General features: G+C 50.0%; 1 protein-coding gene across 4 annotated transcripts in view; it reads right to left on the reverse strand.

The window, feature by feature from the left end:
- Positions 1–19,407, reverse strand: part of PAX8 (paired box 8) — a 61,207-nt gene that overhangs the window by 26,218 nt on the left and 15,582 nt on the right. For 2 of the 4 annotated variants that reach the window (XM_055327602.1, XM_055327600.1), the window contains exons 3-4: positions 3,561–3,726; positions 1,374–1,574 (exon numbers count right to left, since the gene is read on the reverse strand). In XM_055327602.1, coding sequence (XP_055183577.1) covers positions 1,374–1,574; positions 3,561–3,726 — 367 coding nt within the window. The remainder of the gene's footprint in view (positions 1–1,373; positions 1,575–3,560; positions 3,727–19,407) is intronic. The other 2 variants (XM_055327603.1, XM_055327601.1) reach the window with 1 other exon arrangement.

The following is a 19,407-nucleotide window of genomic DNA, read 5'->3' on the forward strand; positions in this document are numbered from 1 at the left end:
CTATTAGAGAGAAGAGGAGGAAGCTGGACTCACACTGCCCCAATCCTATGCCTTTTTTGAGAGTGCACTTGGTTATCTTAGAGGCACCTCCAGCACAACTTGTCTATAGTTGGACTCCTGACCGGACCACACCTGGTCCTTCCCAGTGGTCCTGTTTCACAATCAGCTCCACTGGTCACTCAAGGCAGAACTGCAGGAGGGGCTTCACACCTGCTTCCCTCTCTCCTCTGTCAACCCCATCATGAGGTTCTGTGAGTTTGACATTGTAAGCCTCTCCAGCATTGATCCCTCTCGGCATGTCACTGTCAGTCACTTAGGGCAGGCCTCCAGGAGCTCTCTCCCACCAGGATCCCTCACTGGCCCACCCCTATCTGCTCTCAACCCTTTCTAATCTGTGCTCCTGATTATAGCCTGAGTAGACTTTTTGCAATGCCTCCTGCAGCCTCCTGCTTAAAGTCTGCCAACTTTCCTATGGGTCACAGGCAAGAATATGTGACATGGCCACCAGCCTCTATAGGGCAGTCTTTGCTGACATTTCCACTTCAGCTACCTCATGCCCCCCTGCCCCAAACCAACCTTCTATCTGCTGGCTTTCTTTCAGCTTCCTGTCTAGGATCTGTGAGCCACAGGGCCTTTGCATATGGTGTCTCAGAGCCCCTTTCTTTGGCTCCCCTTTTCACCTAGTTAACTCTTATTCATTGTTTCTTACTCCAGGACATCTTTTCATTCCTTCCTAAACCAAGCACCGGATGCTAGTTCACATACCTCAGGTTCCTCTCCTTGGGAGGACTGAGAGCTACATTTTAACAATTGTGTGTGGGGGCACTTGATTAGTACCTGATTAGGGTCTGTCTTCTCACTAAACTATAAGCTCCACAAGGACAAGGATTGTGGGTTCCCAGGGCCTAGCACATAATGAGTGAATTATGTATATATGAATATATGAATGAATGAGTGAGTAAATGATTGATTGAGGCTGTGAGTGAATAATTGAATAACCGAACAATTGAGTGAATGCTTGAATGAGGGCCAGGTTAGGGGTCGTGTGGCCCAGGAAAGGATCATTCCAGGATTCTTTTGTTGAATGAAAGAGGATGTCATGTGCGAGGTAGGAAACTACCAAAGTAGGGCCTGGGGTGGGGTGGGGTGGGGTGGGGTGGGGTGGGGTGGGAATGTCACAGAGCAGTGGGAAGGTGTGGTACCTGCCCCGTGGCACCTGGGGTGCCTCCTGCTTAATTCTTCAGCAAGAGGCCCCTTCCTAGGCTCTGTTTCCACCCAAGCTAGGCCCTTCTTCCGGTCTCCGTCATGGTTCCCCCAAAGCCAGTTACCCTGTTCTCCCCCTCCTCCTGCCCCAGCTGCTGTGTCCCTCTTACCTGTTGATAGAGCTGACACTGGGCACAGTGTCGTTGTCACAGACACCCTCAGCCAGGAGCCGGTCTCGGATCTCCCAGGCAAACATGGTAGGGTTCTGCCGTTTGTAGTCTCCAATCTTCTCCACCACCTTGGGGGTGGCCACCTTAGGCTTAGAGCCCCCTATCACTCCAGGCCGGATGCTTCCAGTCTCGTAGTACCTACTCCAATAGAGAACCCCAAAGAATTACCCAATAAGCAGGTGGGATCTTTGAGCAGGGAGTTAGCCAGAGACTCCTGTTCCTCTCTGAGGCTTCTGGGCGGGGGGTAAAATGTACCCCCAGGGCTGGCTTTAAACACTTGATGTTCCTAGCACTGTCTGTTTCCCTTGCATGAGTAGGTTTATGCTGCTGCCAAACCAGAACCCTCTGCTAAAGACCTTACCCTGGACACCTAGCTTCTCTCTTTTTCCCTCCAGCCAGTCTCCTGTATCTGAGCTCCTGCAAGAGCCACCTATGAAGCACAAAAGATTTCCCTTCTTAGAAAGGAGGTTTTGATGCACAGGCTCTGTATATACATACAGGTTCATGGCGGCGGGTTTCTCCAGCCAGCTTTCCTGCATTAAATCTTGACTTACTATTCTCGGCTATCCTGGTTTTACCCCTCCCCAGGAAGCCAGCTTGGATCATTGGGCCCTCTGCCCTGTTTCACTGGTTCACCTTTGCTCCCTTACCTTCCTTCCTCCCCTCTGGCTGGCCACTAATTTTCTACCAGATTACATGATTCAGGTTGAAGCTGTTTCTCCTGGACTCTGGAATGGCAGCATGGCCTGGATCCCTGGCCACATCCAGCCCCTTAGGCCATGCCTACTCTCCCAGGCTGTCCACTTTCCCTTTCCCCTGAGCCCTCAACTACCTCCTTTGGTAGATCCATGACTTATGGTAGGATGGCTTTCCCCTCTTTGTTATGGAAACTCTCTGGTCTCTTCTACCATAGAATGAAATCTGGTTCTTTAAAACTCTGCTTGTTAGTCACAGCCATCCCAGGCTCATCTCTGGGACATTACAGCCCATCTTGGGAACCTTGCTCCTGACCCGAGCCAGGGAGCACGCTTTCCCCTGGCAACCTCAGTCAGAAATCTGGGTTCTCCACAGTTCAACCACAGTTCAGGTCCTTTTGCCTCTTTAAACCAGAACTCCTGTTGAATCTACCTGTGAGTTGGGTGAGGGAGACAGGTACATTTAAGCCAATGCAAAGCCCAAGTGCCACAGTACAGGGGCATTTGGGGAGTGGCTGTCCAGACTATGCTATGTCAGTCTAGAAGCAGGCTTTACTGCTCCTGGTCCCTCCTGAACCTTTGGGTCAGTGGTCCTCAACTCTGGCTACAGAAAATTAGAATCATTTGATGAAGCCTTAACACTATACAAACACTCAGGCCCATTCTCCTAAAGTTCTGCTTTAATGGGTGTGGGCTAAGGCTTAGACACAATTTCTTTTTAAATTTTTATTTCTTTTATTTTTTTCAATTTCTTTTTTTTTTTTTTTAATTAAGTTTCCCTAGGTGACTCTTAACGTGCAGCCAAGGCTATGAACCATTGGTCTGGAGTTAATGTTCATAAATGTTACTTGGTCATCTCATAAGGATCACAGCACCCAGGCCTGGCTCCCTGAGTGGATGCTATGATTTATATGTAGGCCTGAACCAGGCCTTAACGATCTGCATCTCATCAAGGAACGCTGGTGCTTCTGTTGCAGGTGGTCTGGGAGTTAACAGTTTGAGAAGCATACTCAGATATCCCTCATGCAGGGGGTTAGACCGCAGGAGCCACCTCTGATCATGTGTCCGCTCCCTAGCAGCTTCATTTCCTTTGGTCTCAGCCCGGGTTGTTGGGGTACTTTGGGGAAGTTTCTCCTGTTTTAGGAGTAGAGAAGCCCATAAAAATGAGAGATGGGGCAAAAGAGAAAAGTGGGAGGGAGAAATGAAAGGAAGGAGAAAGATAAAGAAAGAAGCAAGGGCAGGAAAACAATAAAAGAACAGGGGGCGGGGAGGCCCAGAAACACCTCCACACTCTGTTCAGATCCCAGTCCTTGGGCCAAAGCTTCACAATCAAGAATGGACCAAGTTCCCTGCGGGAAAAGGCATGGCCAAGAGCGGGCTGCCCAACACAAGGCCTGCAGGGAAGGTGGCATGTGGTGAATTTCGTGCTTACCTGCCAAGGATCTTGCTGACACAGCCATGGCTGACTCGGAGCTGGCGGGAGATGTCACAGGGCCTCACGCCCTGGTGGGCAAGGTCCACGATGCGTTGACGTACCACTTCAGGCAGAGGTCTGCCGTTCACAAAGGCCCCTCCCAGCTGGTTCAGCCCTCCATGGCCTGAGAAGACAGGAGGCCCAGGAACAGCTGTCAGGGCCAGGCAGGGCAGGTGGGTGGGAATTAGCGCAGGAGTGTGGGTGCTGTGTGCGCGAGCGACCGGGTGCACGTGAGCTCTCCCCATCGTGCCCCCTGGTGCTCCTGATGCACCGTCTCCTGTTTCCCGTTGCAGAGGGAAGCTAGCTCCCATTGGGGAGGGTGGTGTATGATGCCAGAGGGGCAGATTGCCAGACTGCGGTCTCCTCTCAGACCCTCAGCCCTTCACTCTGAATAACCACCTCCTACCTTCTTCCCTGCTTCTGAAAAGTATATAAAGAATTAGAGATGCAGGTTCTTCCTACTCTGATGCTGAGCTGTGTGATGTTGGAGAAAGTACCCTGTCCTCTCTGGCTCTGCTTTCCTCATCTATAAAATGAGGGCAAAGACTAAATCAGTGGTTTTTAAGTTTGTCTTTGTCTTTCTTCTTTTTAACACAGAGTCAGATTTTTATAAGCACAAGTGCATTGAGAAACATAAACGAGCAAAAGCAGAGCTTCTCTGGGTGAGCTGGGGCAGAGTGGGGCTAGGCCTTGTTTGTGGCCTAGAGGGATGCTGAGGGATCCTGAGATCCTGAGGGATATCCAAGGTTTCTCCTCTCTCTAACAGGCCAGAGCCCTAAAAGGGCTGGCAGAGATATCCCTGGTACACGTTCCCAGGGGTTCCAGGGATATGACATGTTGGGCTGCAGGCAGTTGTGAAGAACATGGATGCACCGTGGATACATGTGCATGTTTCCTCAGCTGGCTTTCTGACTTGCCCTCTGCCCTCTGGCCCCAGCCTGTATTTCGTTTTGAACACAAACACATTTACCTAGCCAAACACATACATATTAAGCGCCTACCATGTGCCAGGTACTGTAGCAGGCCCTGCAGATGCCCAGATGAATAAGGCAGATGTGATCTCTGTTCTTGCAGTTTTCAATGGCCAGTCACCAGACCACATGGCCACTGTTGGGCCCAGGGCTAAGCAGGGGGTTATGGGAACCACTGGAGGGGACCAAGCCCAGGCTTAGGGGACTCTGGATGGGTTCCTGAAGAAGTCTAAGCTTTGACTGAAGATAAGTGAAGGAGAAAAGGGGGAAAACTGTTCCAGGCAGTGGGAACAGCACCTACAAAGGCTTAGAGGCAAGAAGGTGCCTGTCTGTCAGATTTACCAACATTCTCAACTCTTGAAAATCCTGAGGCCTGGGCTGGGCTCATTCTAGGGCTGAGATCTCCCTTTTGCTGATGAAGAGACTGGGGTGTGGAGAGTGCTTTCTATGACTGATGTGACTCAGCCTGTATGAGGAGCAGCCAGGCTCTAGCCAAGGGTGAAAGCTTTCAGCAGTGCTTCTTGGCTCAAGCCCTGTTCTCCAGCACCAGCCCTGGAAGCTTGTGCTGCAGATGCCATGATCTGAGCACGAAGGACCTCTCTCCATCCCAGGGCCTGATGTAGTAATCTGGCTGGGATGGTAGAGATCCAGGGGTGGGAGTCAGGGGGAGCAGGCAGGTGAGGAGGAAGAGCCAGTGCCAAGCCTTCTGTGTGAGCCCGTTAAGGACTATTTATGGCCAAGGGTGGGAAGTGCCTCTGCTGGGCACATAGTGCCCATTACCACCCACTGACTTAGCACATTCAGAACTGCCTTGCAATGTCTCCTCAGGGGCCCAAGCTGGCTTCAGTAGAACAGTCAATTTCTCTTAAAAGAAAAAGAGAGGCTATAAGTCTCTGGCCTGGGCACTAAGTCAGGAGGAACAAGCCTGCTGGCCAAATACCCCAGCAGGAGGGACACAGTGATCCATTTCCCTGATGGAGGCAATTGGGTGAGCTTGCACACAACTTCTACTGTCCCACACTAGGCAGCTTGTCCCAGCAAGTGCTTTTCCACCAGACCTGGGAAGATATCCCAGATGGTCCACTCCTAAGCCCCTTCTGCTGGCTTCTTATGGCCACAGTCTGTCCTTGGAGAATGGCTTAGCCCTCACTCCATCCTTCTGGTCTTTTGGCTCTTTGGGTCCAAACACTGAACACAAGGGGGCGCCAGAGAGCTACCCGAAAGCAGACAAGACCTTGAGACAGTCCTGGTTTGTCCCCATTTTCCAGAACTTTAGGCTGCCACGTCATCCACCAAGGCTCAGGTGTTTGTGGTAGGACCTCTATATCTGGAAGCAAAGTTTCCTACAGGTGGAGTTCTTCACCTTTAGAAAGGTAGCAGTTTTGAAAAAAACCAAGTGCCATTTTTGGGGTGACCTGAGTTGGGTATTGTGCCTTAAAAAAATCAACCCTGTCTCTCTATTGAAGGAAGCTGTGTGGGCATTGTCCTAAATCTTCCTGAAGGGCGGATCAGGATCCTTAAAGACCCAAGCCCTCAGGAACCCTCCTGACATCTCATTTATTAGATCATCCAGCATCAGTGTGAAGGGAAAGGTGTACTCATACCTCTGGCCCTTAAACTATAAATTCTCTGGTGCTTTATTTTATTTTACTGGCTTCCGAATAACTTTATGTTGCTGTACAAAGAATATTGGCCAGATTCCTGCATTGACTCTGCCTGTTTTAATTTTATCATTTGAGAAAGTGTCCCCCCCCCCACCTTTACTGTTCGCATCCACTGAATGGAACTTCTTATTCTGCTCCTGACCTCCAAACTGCTATAAGAAGATGAGTAAATGAGGATATGGGAGTGTTTGGTTTGCTGAAAGTTTTGATTTAGTGGAAAAATTCTAATTTTAATATTTACATAGTTGAATTATGACCCCAAGCTTGGCCCTAGGATGGGAGCAGTGGTTCTCAAACTTGAGCATGCATCAGAATCACTTGGGAGGCTTGTTAAAACACAGGCTGATGAGCCCAATGCCCTGGGTTTCTGAATCAGCAGGTCTGGGATGGAACCAAGAATTTGTCTAAGAAGTTCCCAGATGGTGCTGATGCTGCTCGTCTGGGGCCACACATTGCAAACCACTGGTTTAGGCTGGGCGATGGCTGGTAAAGAAAATTAAGAGAGGAACTAAATACTCACACACCTCCCACCTCGGCCCTACCAGCTCCTAAAGAATAATAATTTGTACTGTTTGTATATCACAGTTTCATTTCTTTTTATCTCAATATTTATGTATGAAGTGCCTACCGTGAATCAGATGCAAAACACTGAGGAAGCCATCTTGAGGGACAAGAACTGGCCCTCAAGGGAACTTAAAATCTTTGGGGGATGCAATCACAGACACTGGGAATCCCCACGCTAAGGGAGAAGTTTCTTGGGAAAGATAAGCTCAGGGGCTAGGGAAGCCCACGTAAGTGGTCAGATGGAGCTTGCAGGGAGAGATGACGAGGAGGTAACCAGGTGAAGAAGCTTCCACAGGGAAATAAATCTATGCACAATGTCTTGGTGCTCTCAAGACATTGGAGGACATCTACTGTGATGTAGGACAGGCAGGTAGCAGTGTCTGGCAAGAGCCTGCGGGCTGAACATGGAGATGGCCCCTATGGTTTGAGGTTTTGAGCTAAGTCTGTGTAATGGAAGGACTTTTGTCCCTTCCTGTGTCCGGTGTGGGGGAGTGGACTCCTTTGGGTGAGTCACCACCAAATGCCCAAAGGTGGGTGCAGCCTTCCTTCCTGCCCCGGGAAGGGCTGGGCCGCCCACTGTGCTGACCACCTTTCCTTGCAACTACAGACCGGGTGGGCTTTGAGGCCGGAAGCCAGGAATGAGTGGGAGCCCCTGGTTGGGCTGGGGGACGGGGAAGGTGTGAACCAGGAAGAAGCTTGAAGCAAAGGCAAAGCAAAGGCTCTTTGCATGGTCTAGAGCATTGTGGGTGGGGAGGGGTGGGTGTGGAAGAGGAAGGCAAGCCTGCCTGGCTAGACACAAGCAGGTTGTGAGTGTGAAGGCCCTCACACAAGGGGATGCCAACTTTCCCAGGGCCAGAGAGGACTAGTCTACAGTGAGGGGTCTGGAGCCCTGCAAAGCCCCAGCTGAAGCCTGCTGTCCAGAAATGTATACTATGGAGAAGTGACCATATAGGGAAGCCTTAGGGTTTCTTTTGGTCATTTCTTCACCCCTTAGAGAGCTCTGAGGAGCAGCAACAGTAGAAGGAAAAGAAAGAGGCTCATCGCACAAAACTCTCGGTCACAGGTACCAATCCCAAGCCCTTGAGGCACATGGAGAATTTTCCTGGGCACCCATCGCTCTCTGTACAAGTTTTCATCGTGGCACTGATTACCCTCATCAGTCTCTCTATTTGTTTAGATTCCTTTAGGGATTCTCCTCAAGGGCAAGGTCCCCGTCTTTGTCTACCTGGCTTGGTCACAAAAGGCTAATGAATCCTTCTGTAAATACAGGCGACAGAGAAATGCCTTCCAAATGTGAGGGCTGTTGTGCGGCTATTGTGATGGTTATTGCGCAGACTCCCCACTGTGGGATCCCTAAGTGGCAGACTCAATACTTTCCTCTTTCTTTCTGTCTCATTTCTCAGGCCACTGCCCAGTCCTAGAGTGACTATGTGTGTGTTGTTCTGGGAAGATTTCCACTTAACTACCTGGGGGCTTTTCTTTAGCTCCAAAGCGTGTCAAGGTGGGAGTTTGAGCCTTGGCAGGACTATAAAGGGAGGGCCAGTGGCTGCCTTGAGATGCCCTTTCTATCACGCGGTGCCTACTCCCTTTCCACAAAGGAATGGCTTTGTCCATGGGAACCAGGCTCTGACATCCTTAGCCTAGTCGCTGCTCGCAGGCCTGCGATCCGCCACTACAACCTCCCAGTTGCTCCCCTTGGCCCAGTGCCCTTCTGGAAAAAAGGCCAGGGCTTCTGCCTCACACTACTAGAAGTGTTCCAGGACCATGGACACCTAGGTGCCAACCTCTGGTTCCATTTTTCACCCCAAGTCTGCACACTGGATCATGCCAGCACCCATGGTTATGGGTTACCTAGGCACACAGGCCCTGCTCTAGCAAAAAGGGGCAGGCACACTGAGAGGCAGCATTCCACATCTGGTTTCAGCCCCGACCTAGGCGTGGCCTTCTTACCATGCCTTCCACTTCCCCTCCCAAGGCTAACTAACTGGAGCCAAGAGACAGCGGCCGGCTAAAGCTGTTGCTTATACTTCTCGTTCATGTCGCAATGACCCCTCACTTTCCACCTGGTCTGGAACGCTACTCCATAAATTATCCTCATATTTCTTTTATGTTATTTACCTCTTCCTACTAGGTCTTTCCCCTGGACCTCTGAGCACAATGAAATTCAACTATGCTGCTTCCCTAGCCCCTCCCAAACTCCCCCCAGTATTCTCCCCTTGACTAGGAACTTTTTTCTTACTATTGTTTTCGACCAGATTTCTCAAGAAGCAGTCATACTTGCTGTTCCTATTTCTTTCATTTCCTTCCTTGCTGTTCATTGGTTACTTCCCCATGTGCCTCCAGCTAAGCGAGTGCCCAAACACTTGGCACTGGATGGACAGGGAGTGGTGCAGAAACCTCCTTGGAGAGGTTTCTGTGACAGCGCTGTCCCCTGGCTCCTTATACTTTCAGACCTGCTTTTGTTTCTATTTCCTGGGGTTTTCTTCCTGCATTTGTTCTATTATATGTATACATTTTTTTAGGCTTTTCTTAAACGCCAGGACTGCACCCACCCTACACAGTCATCCTTGTTGATCACACTCACTCTCACTGTTTGACCTATTACCTATGCATGGATGGCACCGTGAGCATCCCAGGGTCCCCAGTCTAGAGCTTCTCCCCTACTTTTATACTTAGTTTCCTATTGGAAATCTCCTGTTGGGTGATAAGGAGGCTTCTCTCTGGTGTTGTCTTGATTGAGAATGATACCAGCCACCAAGGAAGCAGAGAGCCTGCCCTGCACTTCACCTCATCCCACCTTCCACCATACTGCCCTGCAGCCTCGTAGGCTCTCTGCGTGACCTCAGAGCTAGCATGTTGTTCTCCCTTGGGCTTTTGCATATGCGGTTCCCACTGCCTGAACTCTTGTCTTTCTTCCCCTCTTATCTAGCTAACTCCTATGCATCCTGTATAGTTTAGAACAAAGTTACTTCGTCCAGATGGCTTTACTTTATCCTACAGAGAAGGCTACGGCCTTGTTTAGACATTCTCAACCAACAGCCTTTACCTTCCCTGCATGGCCTTCACTCGAATTTTAATTTTACATTCATTTGCATGATTATATACAAGAGTAGCAACTGTCTTTTCTCACTAGATTGAAAGCTTCATGGGGGCATGACCATGACTGTTTTGTTCATTATCAAATTGTATTAGGTATTCAATTAATATACGCCACATGAACCAACTAATGGCCTTTAGCTTCTTCCATTCTCCCCATATGGAGGACCCACCAAATCATGACATTTTTGTCTTCTAAATATTTACCTAAGCAGTACCTTCCTAGCCATCCCCAGCATTCATACATCCATGTATTCCTATACCCATTCAATGTATATTTGCTGAGCACCTACCATATGGCAAGCACTTTACTGGAACTGGTCATATAGAATTGATGCCTGACCTCATGGAGCTTCCAGTCTAGAAATAGGTAGATAGATATTTACAAAGCAAACATACAAATAGTGTATAATTATTGTTTGGGTGATGCTAAGGACACAGTAGGGTACAGTATTAAAGAATAATTGGGGGGGAGAGGGTGAGAGATAGAATTAGTTCCAGGTGACCCAAGAAAATCTCCCCAAGTGATGTATCATCTGGGACAAAGGTGAGTAGGGGTTAACCAGTCACCTGGACTCACCGGTCCCTGCCCTCAACATGCACACATGACTTTTGCTGGGGGGCACCACATCTAAAACCTGAGTCTGCGTGCATCCCTCCCGTATTGAAGAAGCCTGCTGGGGCATAGCACCATCTCCTGCATGGTGAGGTCTGAGTTACTAAACCTGGAAGGACAAGGTCCACATGGGCTGAGCCTAGCTTACCTCTCCAGCCTCGATCCCAACCTGTCTGAGCCCTATTTCCGATGACCCAGCCAACATGGAATTGTTGGCTGCTCTTTCACAGCATTGGAATCCTCCCCTGTGTCCTTGTCTGTGCTGTTTTCCATGCCTGGAGGGGCCTTTCTTAACTGGCTCCCGATTGATCTGCCTACCTTGAGTCACTTCAGGAAGCTTCCTCCTACAGCAAGTCTTCCCTGCCTTTCTTCCCTGCTGTCTCTGGTCCTTTCTTTTAAACATGCTGGGGCACAGCCTCTAGCACTACAATTACTAAGAATGTGTCTATTTATGTTGGCTGTGTCCTGCTGCGTAGACTGTGTGCCCCTTGAGGGATGACTTTTTTTTTTTTAATCCCTAAAGCCCTAATATCTAGTATAATGCTTGGTGCACCGTAGGCACTCAATAAATGCTGGTTAATTATTGGAAGAAAAGAAGGAAGGAACAAATGAAAGAGAGGGGAAGAAGGAAGGAAGGAAGGAGGGAGGGAGGGATAGAGGGAGAGAGGGAGGAAGGAAAGTCAAGAGGCCTAAAACAAGCTTAGTGAAGCCTGTACAATCTTCGCACTAAGCAGAACTGTGTCTTCCAAAGTCACATTCTCTCAGACATGAGCTATTTTAGAAGGAGGCCCAGCTACCACAGTCCAGGAAAAGAGAAATTTGCCCTCCTGCAGGAGCCATGTGATGAATGCCAGGGGCCTTCCTTTACATCCAGGCTTTGGTGTCGTTGTGAAATGAGTGAGCACTTGTCATGGTTTACTTATGGCCTGTTTGATTCTGCAGGAGCCCTCTGGGAGAGCAGAGCCACTGTCACCAAGGCAGGTCTGCAGATTCCTGGGTGAGAGGGCTTTTCCTTCTAACCTTAGCCCCAGAGGGTCTGCAGAGAAAGACGAGGGGTGACTCATGCAGATCGACCCCCACAGGGTTTATGGCTCTGGTGGGAGACTTCAGTGTGTATTAAGGGAAAAAGCCACAAAGAGATAGCTTGAACTAGGGATAAGCATGGTGTTGTGTCAAAAGCTACCCCTCCAGGATCCCTGGGTGGCTCAGTGGTTGGGCGTCTGCCTTTGGCTCAGGGCGTGATCCTGGATTCCCGGGATCGAGTCCCACATCAGGCTTCTTGCATGGAGCCTGCTTCTCCTCCCTCTGCCTCTCTTTCTGTGTTTCTCATGAATAAATAAATAAAATCTTAAAAAAAAAAAAAAAAGCTACCCCTCCTGGGACTTGGACACCCCAGAGTCAGAGGCTCCCTTGAGGAGAAGTGTCTGACTCGGAGCTGTTGGGCAGGGCTGCCCTTTTGTGTCTAACAGGATCCAGCTGGTCAAAAAGAAACTGGTTTCCCAGGTCTCACTGCCAAGAAGCTCTGCATTGTGCTCTGTGTTCAAGGCCAAGGGCATGACCAAGCCAATCCTGGAATCCTGTTTCCTCAGACCTCCTCTGACATTAAATAGCATGTCGGTCAGAGTCCAGTCAGAAATCAGAAGCCTGTTCTAGGTACTTCAGCAAGGCACTTCAATACAGGAAATTACTTCTCTGGGTGCTGGAGGATTGTAAGAGCACCAAGAGGCCATGAGGTACCCCTGAGGGGGAAGCAAAGGGAAGAGGTCTGCTCCTGTCTGATCATTGTCTTGCTCTGGTAAGGTTCTGGAATGCCCTAAGGGGCAGGAAATAATCCCAGCTCTGTCTTCCCCACTCCTGGAGCCCCTGTCTAGATGGTTAGTTATTGATTCCTGTGCTTGTTCTTGTTGATTTATTTTCCTGGTCTGTAGGGCTCTGCTCCTCCTGCGAGATCTCCATGCACTTTAACGCACCCCAAGAGGTCTCCAGGTTGAGGCCATGAGGATGAGCTCCAGCTCCTGACTTCTCTCAACTTGAAGTTTTGGCAAATCTGAGGGTCCCCAGAGGCCCCTGGAACAATAGGATGAAAAGTTTGGCTCCCTAAAGCTCTGCCCTAGTCAGGCCCAGAGGGTGGGAGGGTTTAGCACTATTCTTTCCTCCTCAACAGGGAGAGAGAGAGCTGGGAGGCGCAGAGGGAGGGAGACAAAGGGTGGATAAAGAGGTTTCCCCTGGATTAGTCCCTAGCTGGGAAAGAACCAAATCTGGCAGGGATCTTGCCCATGTTGGACTTAAAGAAGAGGAAAGAGGGAGAGAAGCAAAGGAGCAAGCAATCCTATTTCCAGGGTTCTGCCTCCTGCCCCCACGAGCCAATGCTTAGGGATACCCCGAGCGCCAGAGTGGTGGGAGGTACTGACTCCTGAGTCACACTGGACACTCTAAATGCATCTTTTGGTTCGTCCTCATGACAGCCCTCTGAGGCAGGTAGCGACCTCAACCGCATTTTACAGAAGCGGAGATGAGGAGCCAAGGCTGTGTGGACCGTCCCCAGGCTGCATCATCACAAAGGGGCAGAGGTCTCCAGGGCTCCAGGTGCGGCCTGGCCCATCCTCCCCTGGGCAGCGCCCCTGGCACCCGCGGCGCTGTGGCTCGGGGACCATCAGCCCCTTGCCCAAGAGCCTTCGTGTCTCCGCGGCACCTACCAAACGCACCTCGGGGTCCTCCCCAGGTTCTCATTTTGTTGAGGCTTCATCTTGCCTTTTCTGTGGCTTTCTTCAGTTAGAGGACTCCCTGAATTCGGTTCTCATTCACCCTCTTGCCTGCTAGTTCATTGTCCTGCACTCTGTTCCCCTCTGCCCCCCCCTAGTCTCTCCCGCTCTGGCTTTCACTGCCCTCTGTCCCTTCCCATTGCCTTCCTAGCCTCCAAGGCCAGCCCTTGCTGATGGCCCCTGTGCCTCCCATTCTAGGTCCTCCCAGCCCCTTCCCTGCACCAGTCCCTGGGTCCTGTCCAAGGCAGCAGAGCCTGCGGGGGGGGGGGGCACCTCTCTCTTACCCCTTCACCCCCAGCCTTCCCTCCTCTCTGCCTCCGCACACGCACGCCTTTGGCCGGCCCCCTCCGCGCATCATCTTTATTGCCTGCTTGACTGCTCAGGTTCTTTATCCTATCTTCCCCTCAAAGGCATTCGCAGCTCGGCTGTTATTCTTGTATTAGCATTGAACCCATTAAAGCTAATTTGTTTGCCCTAATCTCCATTTATTTTTCCCTAGTTGATATTAGATTTCCCTTTCTATTGCTCCAGCATGATTTTCTCTTTGTCTTCCTAATGGTCTACCCCCCTCTCTCTTCCTCTATTAATCTGGTTGGCTTCACCGTGTGTTTCAAGGCCTCCCCCAGCCCTTAGATTAACCCTGTCACCTCCCTCCCAGGAAGGGCCCCAATGCGTGGATTTCTAGGGATGGAGCTGCTGGAAATGGACCTCTAAGCTTCCCAAGGAAAGTCCCACTGGAGGGGAGGCCCTGCCCTGGCCTAAAGCCAGTCTGGATGCCTGGGGGTACCCAGAGGCTGGTGAGCTGGGGGAAAGAGGAGAACCTGGGATCCTCTAAGCCCTGAAGGGTTCCCTGGCTTGGTTCCCCTCTGTCTCAAAGATTTCTGGAGGCCTCTACAAACTTTCTCAGATCTATAAATTCTTTCCGTAGGCCAAACAGTTGGATGGGCCACTTTCTCCCTGCAATTAAGGGTGGGTACTATGTCTCCTCCTTCCTTGTTTCTCTGACTGGAGACACACTCCTTCCTCATCCTGAAGAGGTGAAGCCTCCTCTCTAAGGACATGGCTTTGGAGTGGCTACTCTGCACCTCACACTCTGGCCTTGATGTTGCCCAAACTAGTAGCCTCCGTGGACCAGCTCTCAGGGAACTTTACTACCCCCTACCCTCTTACCTCCCCTACTGTCCCTGTCCATGGCCTGCCATCTCATTATTAAGGCCTTTCTCAGGGTCAGTGCTTTTTCCTGGTCCCTAGATGCCTAGCTCCTTGAGGGCAAGTGTAGTGTCCTATCTGGCCATCTAAGCTTGCCTTGCAGGGGGATAGCCATGCTTCTGCCTGGCTGTGTGCTAGACTCACCTGAGGACTTTGGAAACTTTCTACCTCCAGTTCCCTCAACCAGACTCTTGACCTGGTGTCTCCAAATCTGTATTTTTTTAAAAAATTCCTCTGGTGATTGCCCAGAGTTTTTATGACCAGAGTAGATGGTCAAATACTTATTGAAAGCATGAATTACTTGATTAAACTTAAACTTCCTGTCAGAGGCTACAGTGGATCTTTCCAGGGCTGGCTGGAGGTTTACTGGAGGTTATGCTTCTCAGCAATTTCCCACTGAGCTTAGACACCTCCAGACTCCTGATGGTGCATACCGGGGACTGTGGCAGCAGGGGCCAGGGCCTCTGTCTCTGGGGGGAGAGAGGTACATGAGGCGGCAATGCCAGCACCCCTGGATGCGTACTTAGAAGCCCAGCAACACAAATCACTGCACCTTCCATAACCCTCCCTGGGGTCAGAGGCCTATGGATATTAATGTCGTTTTAAAAAATATGGATCTATATTAAAGCCATTTTCAGTTCGTTAGATTTCAATTCAACGAGTATCCCCTCTATGTCCAATAATATTCCAGGCTGGGTGTGTGTGGGGAGATGGTTTCCGAGTAGAAGACACAGTTCTTGCCCTTGAGAAACTTACAAGTTAATAATCCCTGACAACACATTATAGAACCTTAAATTTTTAAAATCCATTCACACACACTATCTCCTTCAATTCTTTCGAGAAGCCTGTGGAATACCTATGGTGGGGGGAGGGTGTGCACGCACTCGTGTGTGTGTGTGTGTGTGTGTGTGTGTGTGTGTGTGTGTGTGTTGGGGAATGAGGGTGAGTCATCAATAATTCATGTCTGATGACATACATATGTTGTAGAACATTCTGCTAGGTTCTATAGCTCAAAGTTATAATGTTATAAATGTGGGTTTTGTGGACATTGAGTTAAAAATCACCCAGAGATGAGGAGGGGCAGGGGTGGGAAGGTAGCCAGAAGGGCCCCTGAAGGGGAAGCAGGGCAGAAGAGGGAGGGGAGAGGGCAGGGAGCAGCACTGGACAAGTGGGGTACCTGCAGTGACTGAGAGGCTAGAAGCATGAGGGCATCCTGAAGATTAGTGAAATCACGTGAAGAAGAGAAGAGGGAAATCTTGCCTCATCTAGAGGGTTGAACTCAATGGCCTCTGAAATCCTCTCTGACTGGGATTCTGTGCTGCTGAGATCCTAACTAAGATAAGAGGTGCCTGACTAGGTGCGGGGTGGCTGCAAATGATGAGCTTTGGCTTGAACTTGAAGCAGTTAGAAAGGTTGTGTGTCTGGGTGCATGTGTGTGTACGTGTCCGTGTGTGTGTACATGTCTATGTGTGTGAGGTGGAGAGCCCTCAGGGCTGGGGTGGGAGGGGGAAGGAAGAAGGCCTGGCCATCCTGAGGAGCGAAACAGGTAGGAACAAATGAAGAGGAACCGCTTTCTTGAGCCTGACGCACCGAGCAAAATCTGTGACAAAATTGCGTGTCTGTGGTTTCCACACCTGACGACAGCTGGTTCCCCAGAACCTGGCACCGTAGCAAAGTGGATTACACACTCTAAAAGTCACACTCGCTGCTGCGTAAGGAACCAGCAAGGGACAGATGGGGATAGGCTCAGACAGCAGGTTATGGTTTCAGGGGAAGGAACAGGGGTGCTGAGACCCGGGTTCCAGCCACTCCGAGACCTTGCCTATTTGTGCCTCAGTTTCCTCATCTGGTCTGAAAGGAGCCGATGATGTTTAGTGTCCTCCCAGTCCAATGGCTAAAACTCCAGGACTGCCCCTGGGCCTGGGAACAGAAGCCAGAAATCCCCAGAAGAGGGTGCAGAGAGAGCTCTGTGGGGGGACCCTGGGCACCTTTTCCATACAGAAAACTACCAGGGGTTGGCCCTGAGGCCACCTGTAGGAAGGTGAGGGAAAGTGGCACACAACGGGGCCCCTGGGCTGTCATGTGACCTGCATGATGGTACAATGAGACCCTCTAGCTAACTGACTATGGAAGTGGCCATGCGCAGTATCTCATTTCAAACCAGAGTTGTGGGCCCTTCTAGAGTGTCCTTGGCCAGGAAGGGGAGGCGACCTGCCTAATGTCACAGACTCACTTCATGGCATACCCAAGACTCACAGTTTCTGACCTACGTCCCCATTCATTCCACATTCCAGGAGGCCCTTGGGGACCTGAGCGCTTGGCTGGGGCCATCTTAGCACACAGAGGAGGAAGAAAGTTGTGGGTATTGGGTAGAATGTGTTCTGAGCCAGGCACACCCTGAGAAGATTTCTGCTCCTCTCACCAGCTTGTTTGCTTGTCATTTTTATTTGCTTACGTGGTGAACCCAGACCCAAGGCTCTGTTCTGTGGGTTCTGGCCTTGGGAAGTAGAGTTCCTTCCTCTGTGGGAACACTGAGATGGGCACAAGAAGAAAGGCTCTGGAGAACCCATATTGGTTTCTCCTCCTCTTCTGTCAGTCCCAACAAAGTCTGACCCACACCACCCACCTGCAACACTCAGGTTGTTACGCATTGAACTGTGTCCCCTCAAAACTCATATGTTGAAGTCCTAACCCACAGTACCTCAGAATGCAACCTTATTTGGAAATAGGGTCTTTGTAAATGATCAAGATGAAGTCATTAGAGTGAGCCCTAATCCAACATGACTGTGTCCTTAAGAAAAGGGGAATTTAGACACACAGAGATGACATACAGAGAATGCCGTGCAAACATTGGAGTTGTGTGGCCCCAAGCCAGGGCACACCAGAGATGGCCAGCAAACCACCGGAAGCTGGGGGAGGGGACTGGGAAACAGATTCCCCCTTAGACCTCTGAGAAGGAGCCACCCTGCCAACATCTTGACCTCAGACTTCCAGCCTCCAGAGCCATGAGAAGATAACTATTATTTCAGTGTCCCAGTTTGTGGTGTTTTGTTATGTCAGCCCCAACAAAGCCAATTCACAGATCAGCTGGATGCTAGCTCTGAACTGGATCTGGCAGGCTTAGGGAGGCCCCTTTGGGCTACTCTCCTGGGATATCTGGCTGCCCCTCCAAGTAACTTTCCAGTCTAAGGCAGGCTTAGTCAGGTAGAGAGCACTTTCCAACATCTGATCTTGCCTATGTGCACCTGCTTCTCTTGACATTGCTGTCTTTCCTACAGCATCACCATCCTGGTCTCCATTCCGGATCCTTCTATCACATAGCAAGTTCTTCTTTAACACAAGAATGTCAACACAGCAGCATAACAAAGCCCCCATGTAGGTTTTAATCACTCTTGCCCAGCCAGGCTGGGTTCCCCTCAAGTCAGCCAGGACTTCCAGGCTTCTCCTCCTTTCAAGAACCTTCTGGATTCAGTCTAAAAGTTGGTTATGGACTCCCTTAACATTTGCAGAGCCCTTTAAAAGTGCTGGCAAGTAAGTGATTGTTAAACTTAATTAAGTTCAACAAATAGCAATTGGGCTTTGGTTGTACCAGGGACAGGTTTTCACAACCCTGTGAGAAAGGTGGGGCTCACATGTTGAGCCTGTTTTCTGGATGAAGACGCCAACTATGTACTAGCCAGTTAAGACCAGACCTGAGACTACATGTGAGTCTGACCCACTCTTGCCCACAGCCAGATGGGAAATCTCTGAGAGGCGGGGCTGTTGTTTAGGAAGAAGGGCTGTTCCTCAGCAGGCTGGCATGAGGTTCTCCACCTGTGAGAGACCTCTGCCTGGGCCGTAATGGGCTAGCTCTAGATCTGTGGTTCTCAAATGCTGATCCACAGCAGAATCACTGGGCACTTGTGATGGGTACAGACTCCAGGGCCTTACATCTATTCACAGAGCCCTGGAAGCTTTTGATGCTAGAGCAAAAATTATACTTGAGAAGCACTTGCATAAAGCAATTTTAAAATTGGTTATGTCATCTAGCAAATATTTATTAAGCATCTAGCATATATCTACCATGTGCCAGATGAGTTTGGGGAATTCAATTCCCAACCTCTAGAATCTTGTAAGCATTGGTTCTCACAGATGGCCCTGAATCTGGCCATCTGCCTTGCCCAACTCATGCCCAGTGTCCACGAGGAAGGACCCCAGTTTGGTCAGTCTTGCCCAGGCCTGCTAGTGTTTGCTACTCCCAGTGGTCCCTGCCACCCAACTTTAACACCCCACATTTGGGCCTGGGCCAGTGAGGTGCCTCAGGACCAGGGAGGTGTCCCAGTGGGACAGCTTAGGCCACAGTGGCTGCATCATGTTTCCCAGAAAGGCTACAATTCCTTGTCTCTTCAGTCCCCTAGCACCCCCTTAGTATAAAGAAAAGCAAATAGTGATTATAGCAATAGCATGTGAAAGGACCAAGGGTGCTTCATGTTGGGAAAACTTTAATCAGAAAGCTCAAATGTATAAGTTAGGTCAACTAGCAAAACAATAAAACATGCTATTGGAGAATTATGTTGAAATTACCATCATGGGCATTTGTGGAACTCTCACTGGATATAAGATTTTATGTCCAAGTGCTGGAGATGTAGAGAGAACCAAGAGTTCTTGCTCCTGCCTAGCTCAGAGGTTAGTGCCGTGGGGAGTTAGACATGGTCTCTAAAGCTGAGGGGAGCAGACAGGGCCTGGTTAGGGAGGCAGAGCTTTGTCAAAGGGTGGGAGTAGGGATGCTGTTCCAGGCAGCTGCCATTGCACGGGCAAAGGTACACAGGTGGGACTGTACATGGTATGTTTTGGAAACAGAGACTAGTTGGCTGGAACATGGGTTTGCATATGGAAGTAGGGGGAAACAGCGTCAGGGAGGTGGGATAGAATGTTCTCAAATTA

This window comes from Nyctereutes procyonoides, unplaced genomic scaffold (genome assembly GCF_905146905.1).
Source record: "Nyctereutes procyonoides isolate TBG_1078 unplaced genomic scaffold, NYPRO_anot_genome, whole genome shotgun sequence".
Taxonomy (NCBI): domain Eukaryota; kingdom Metazoa; phylum Chordata; class Mammalia; order Carnivora; family Canidae; genus Nyctereutes; species Nyctereutes procyonoides.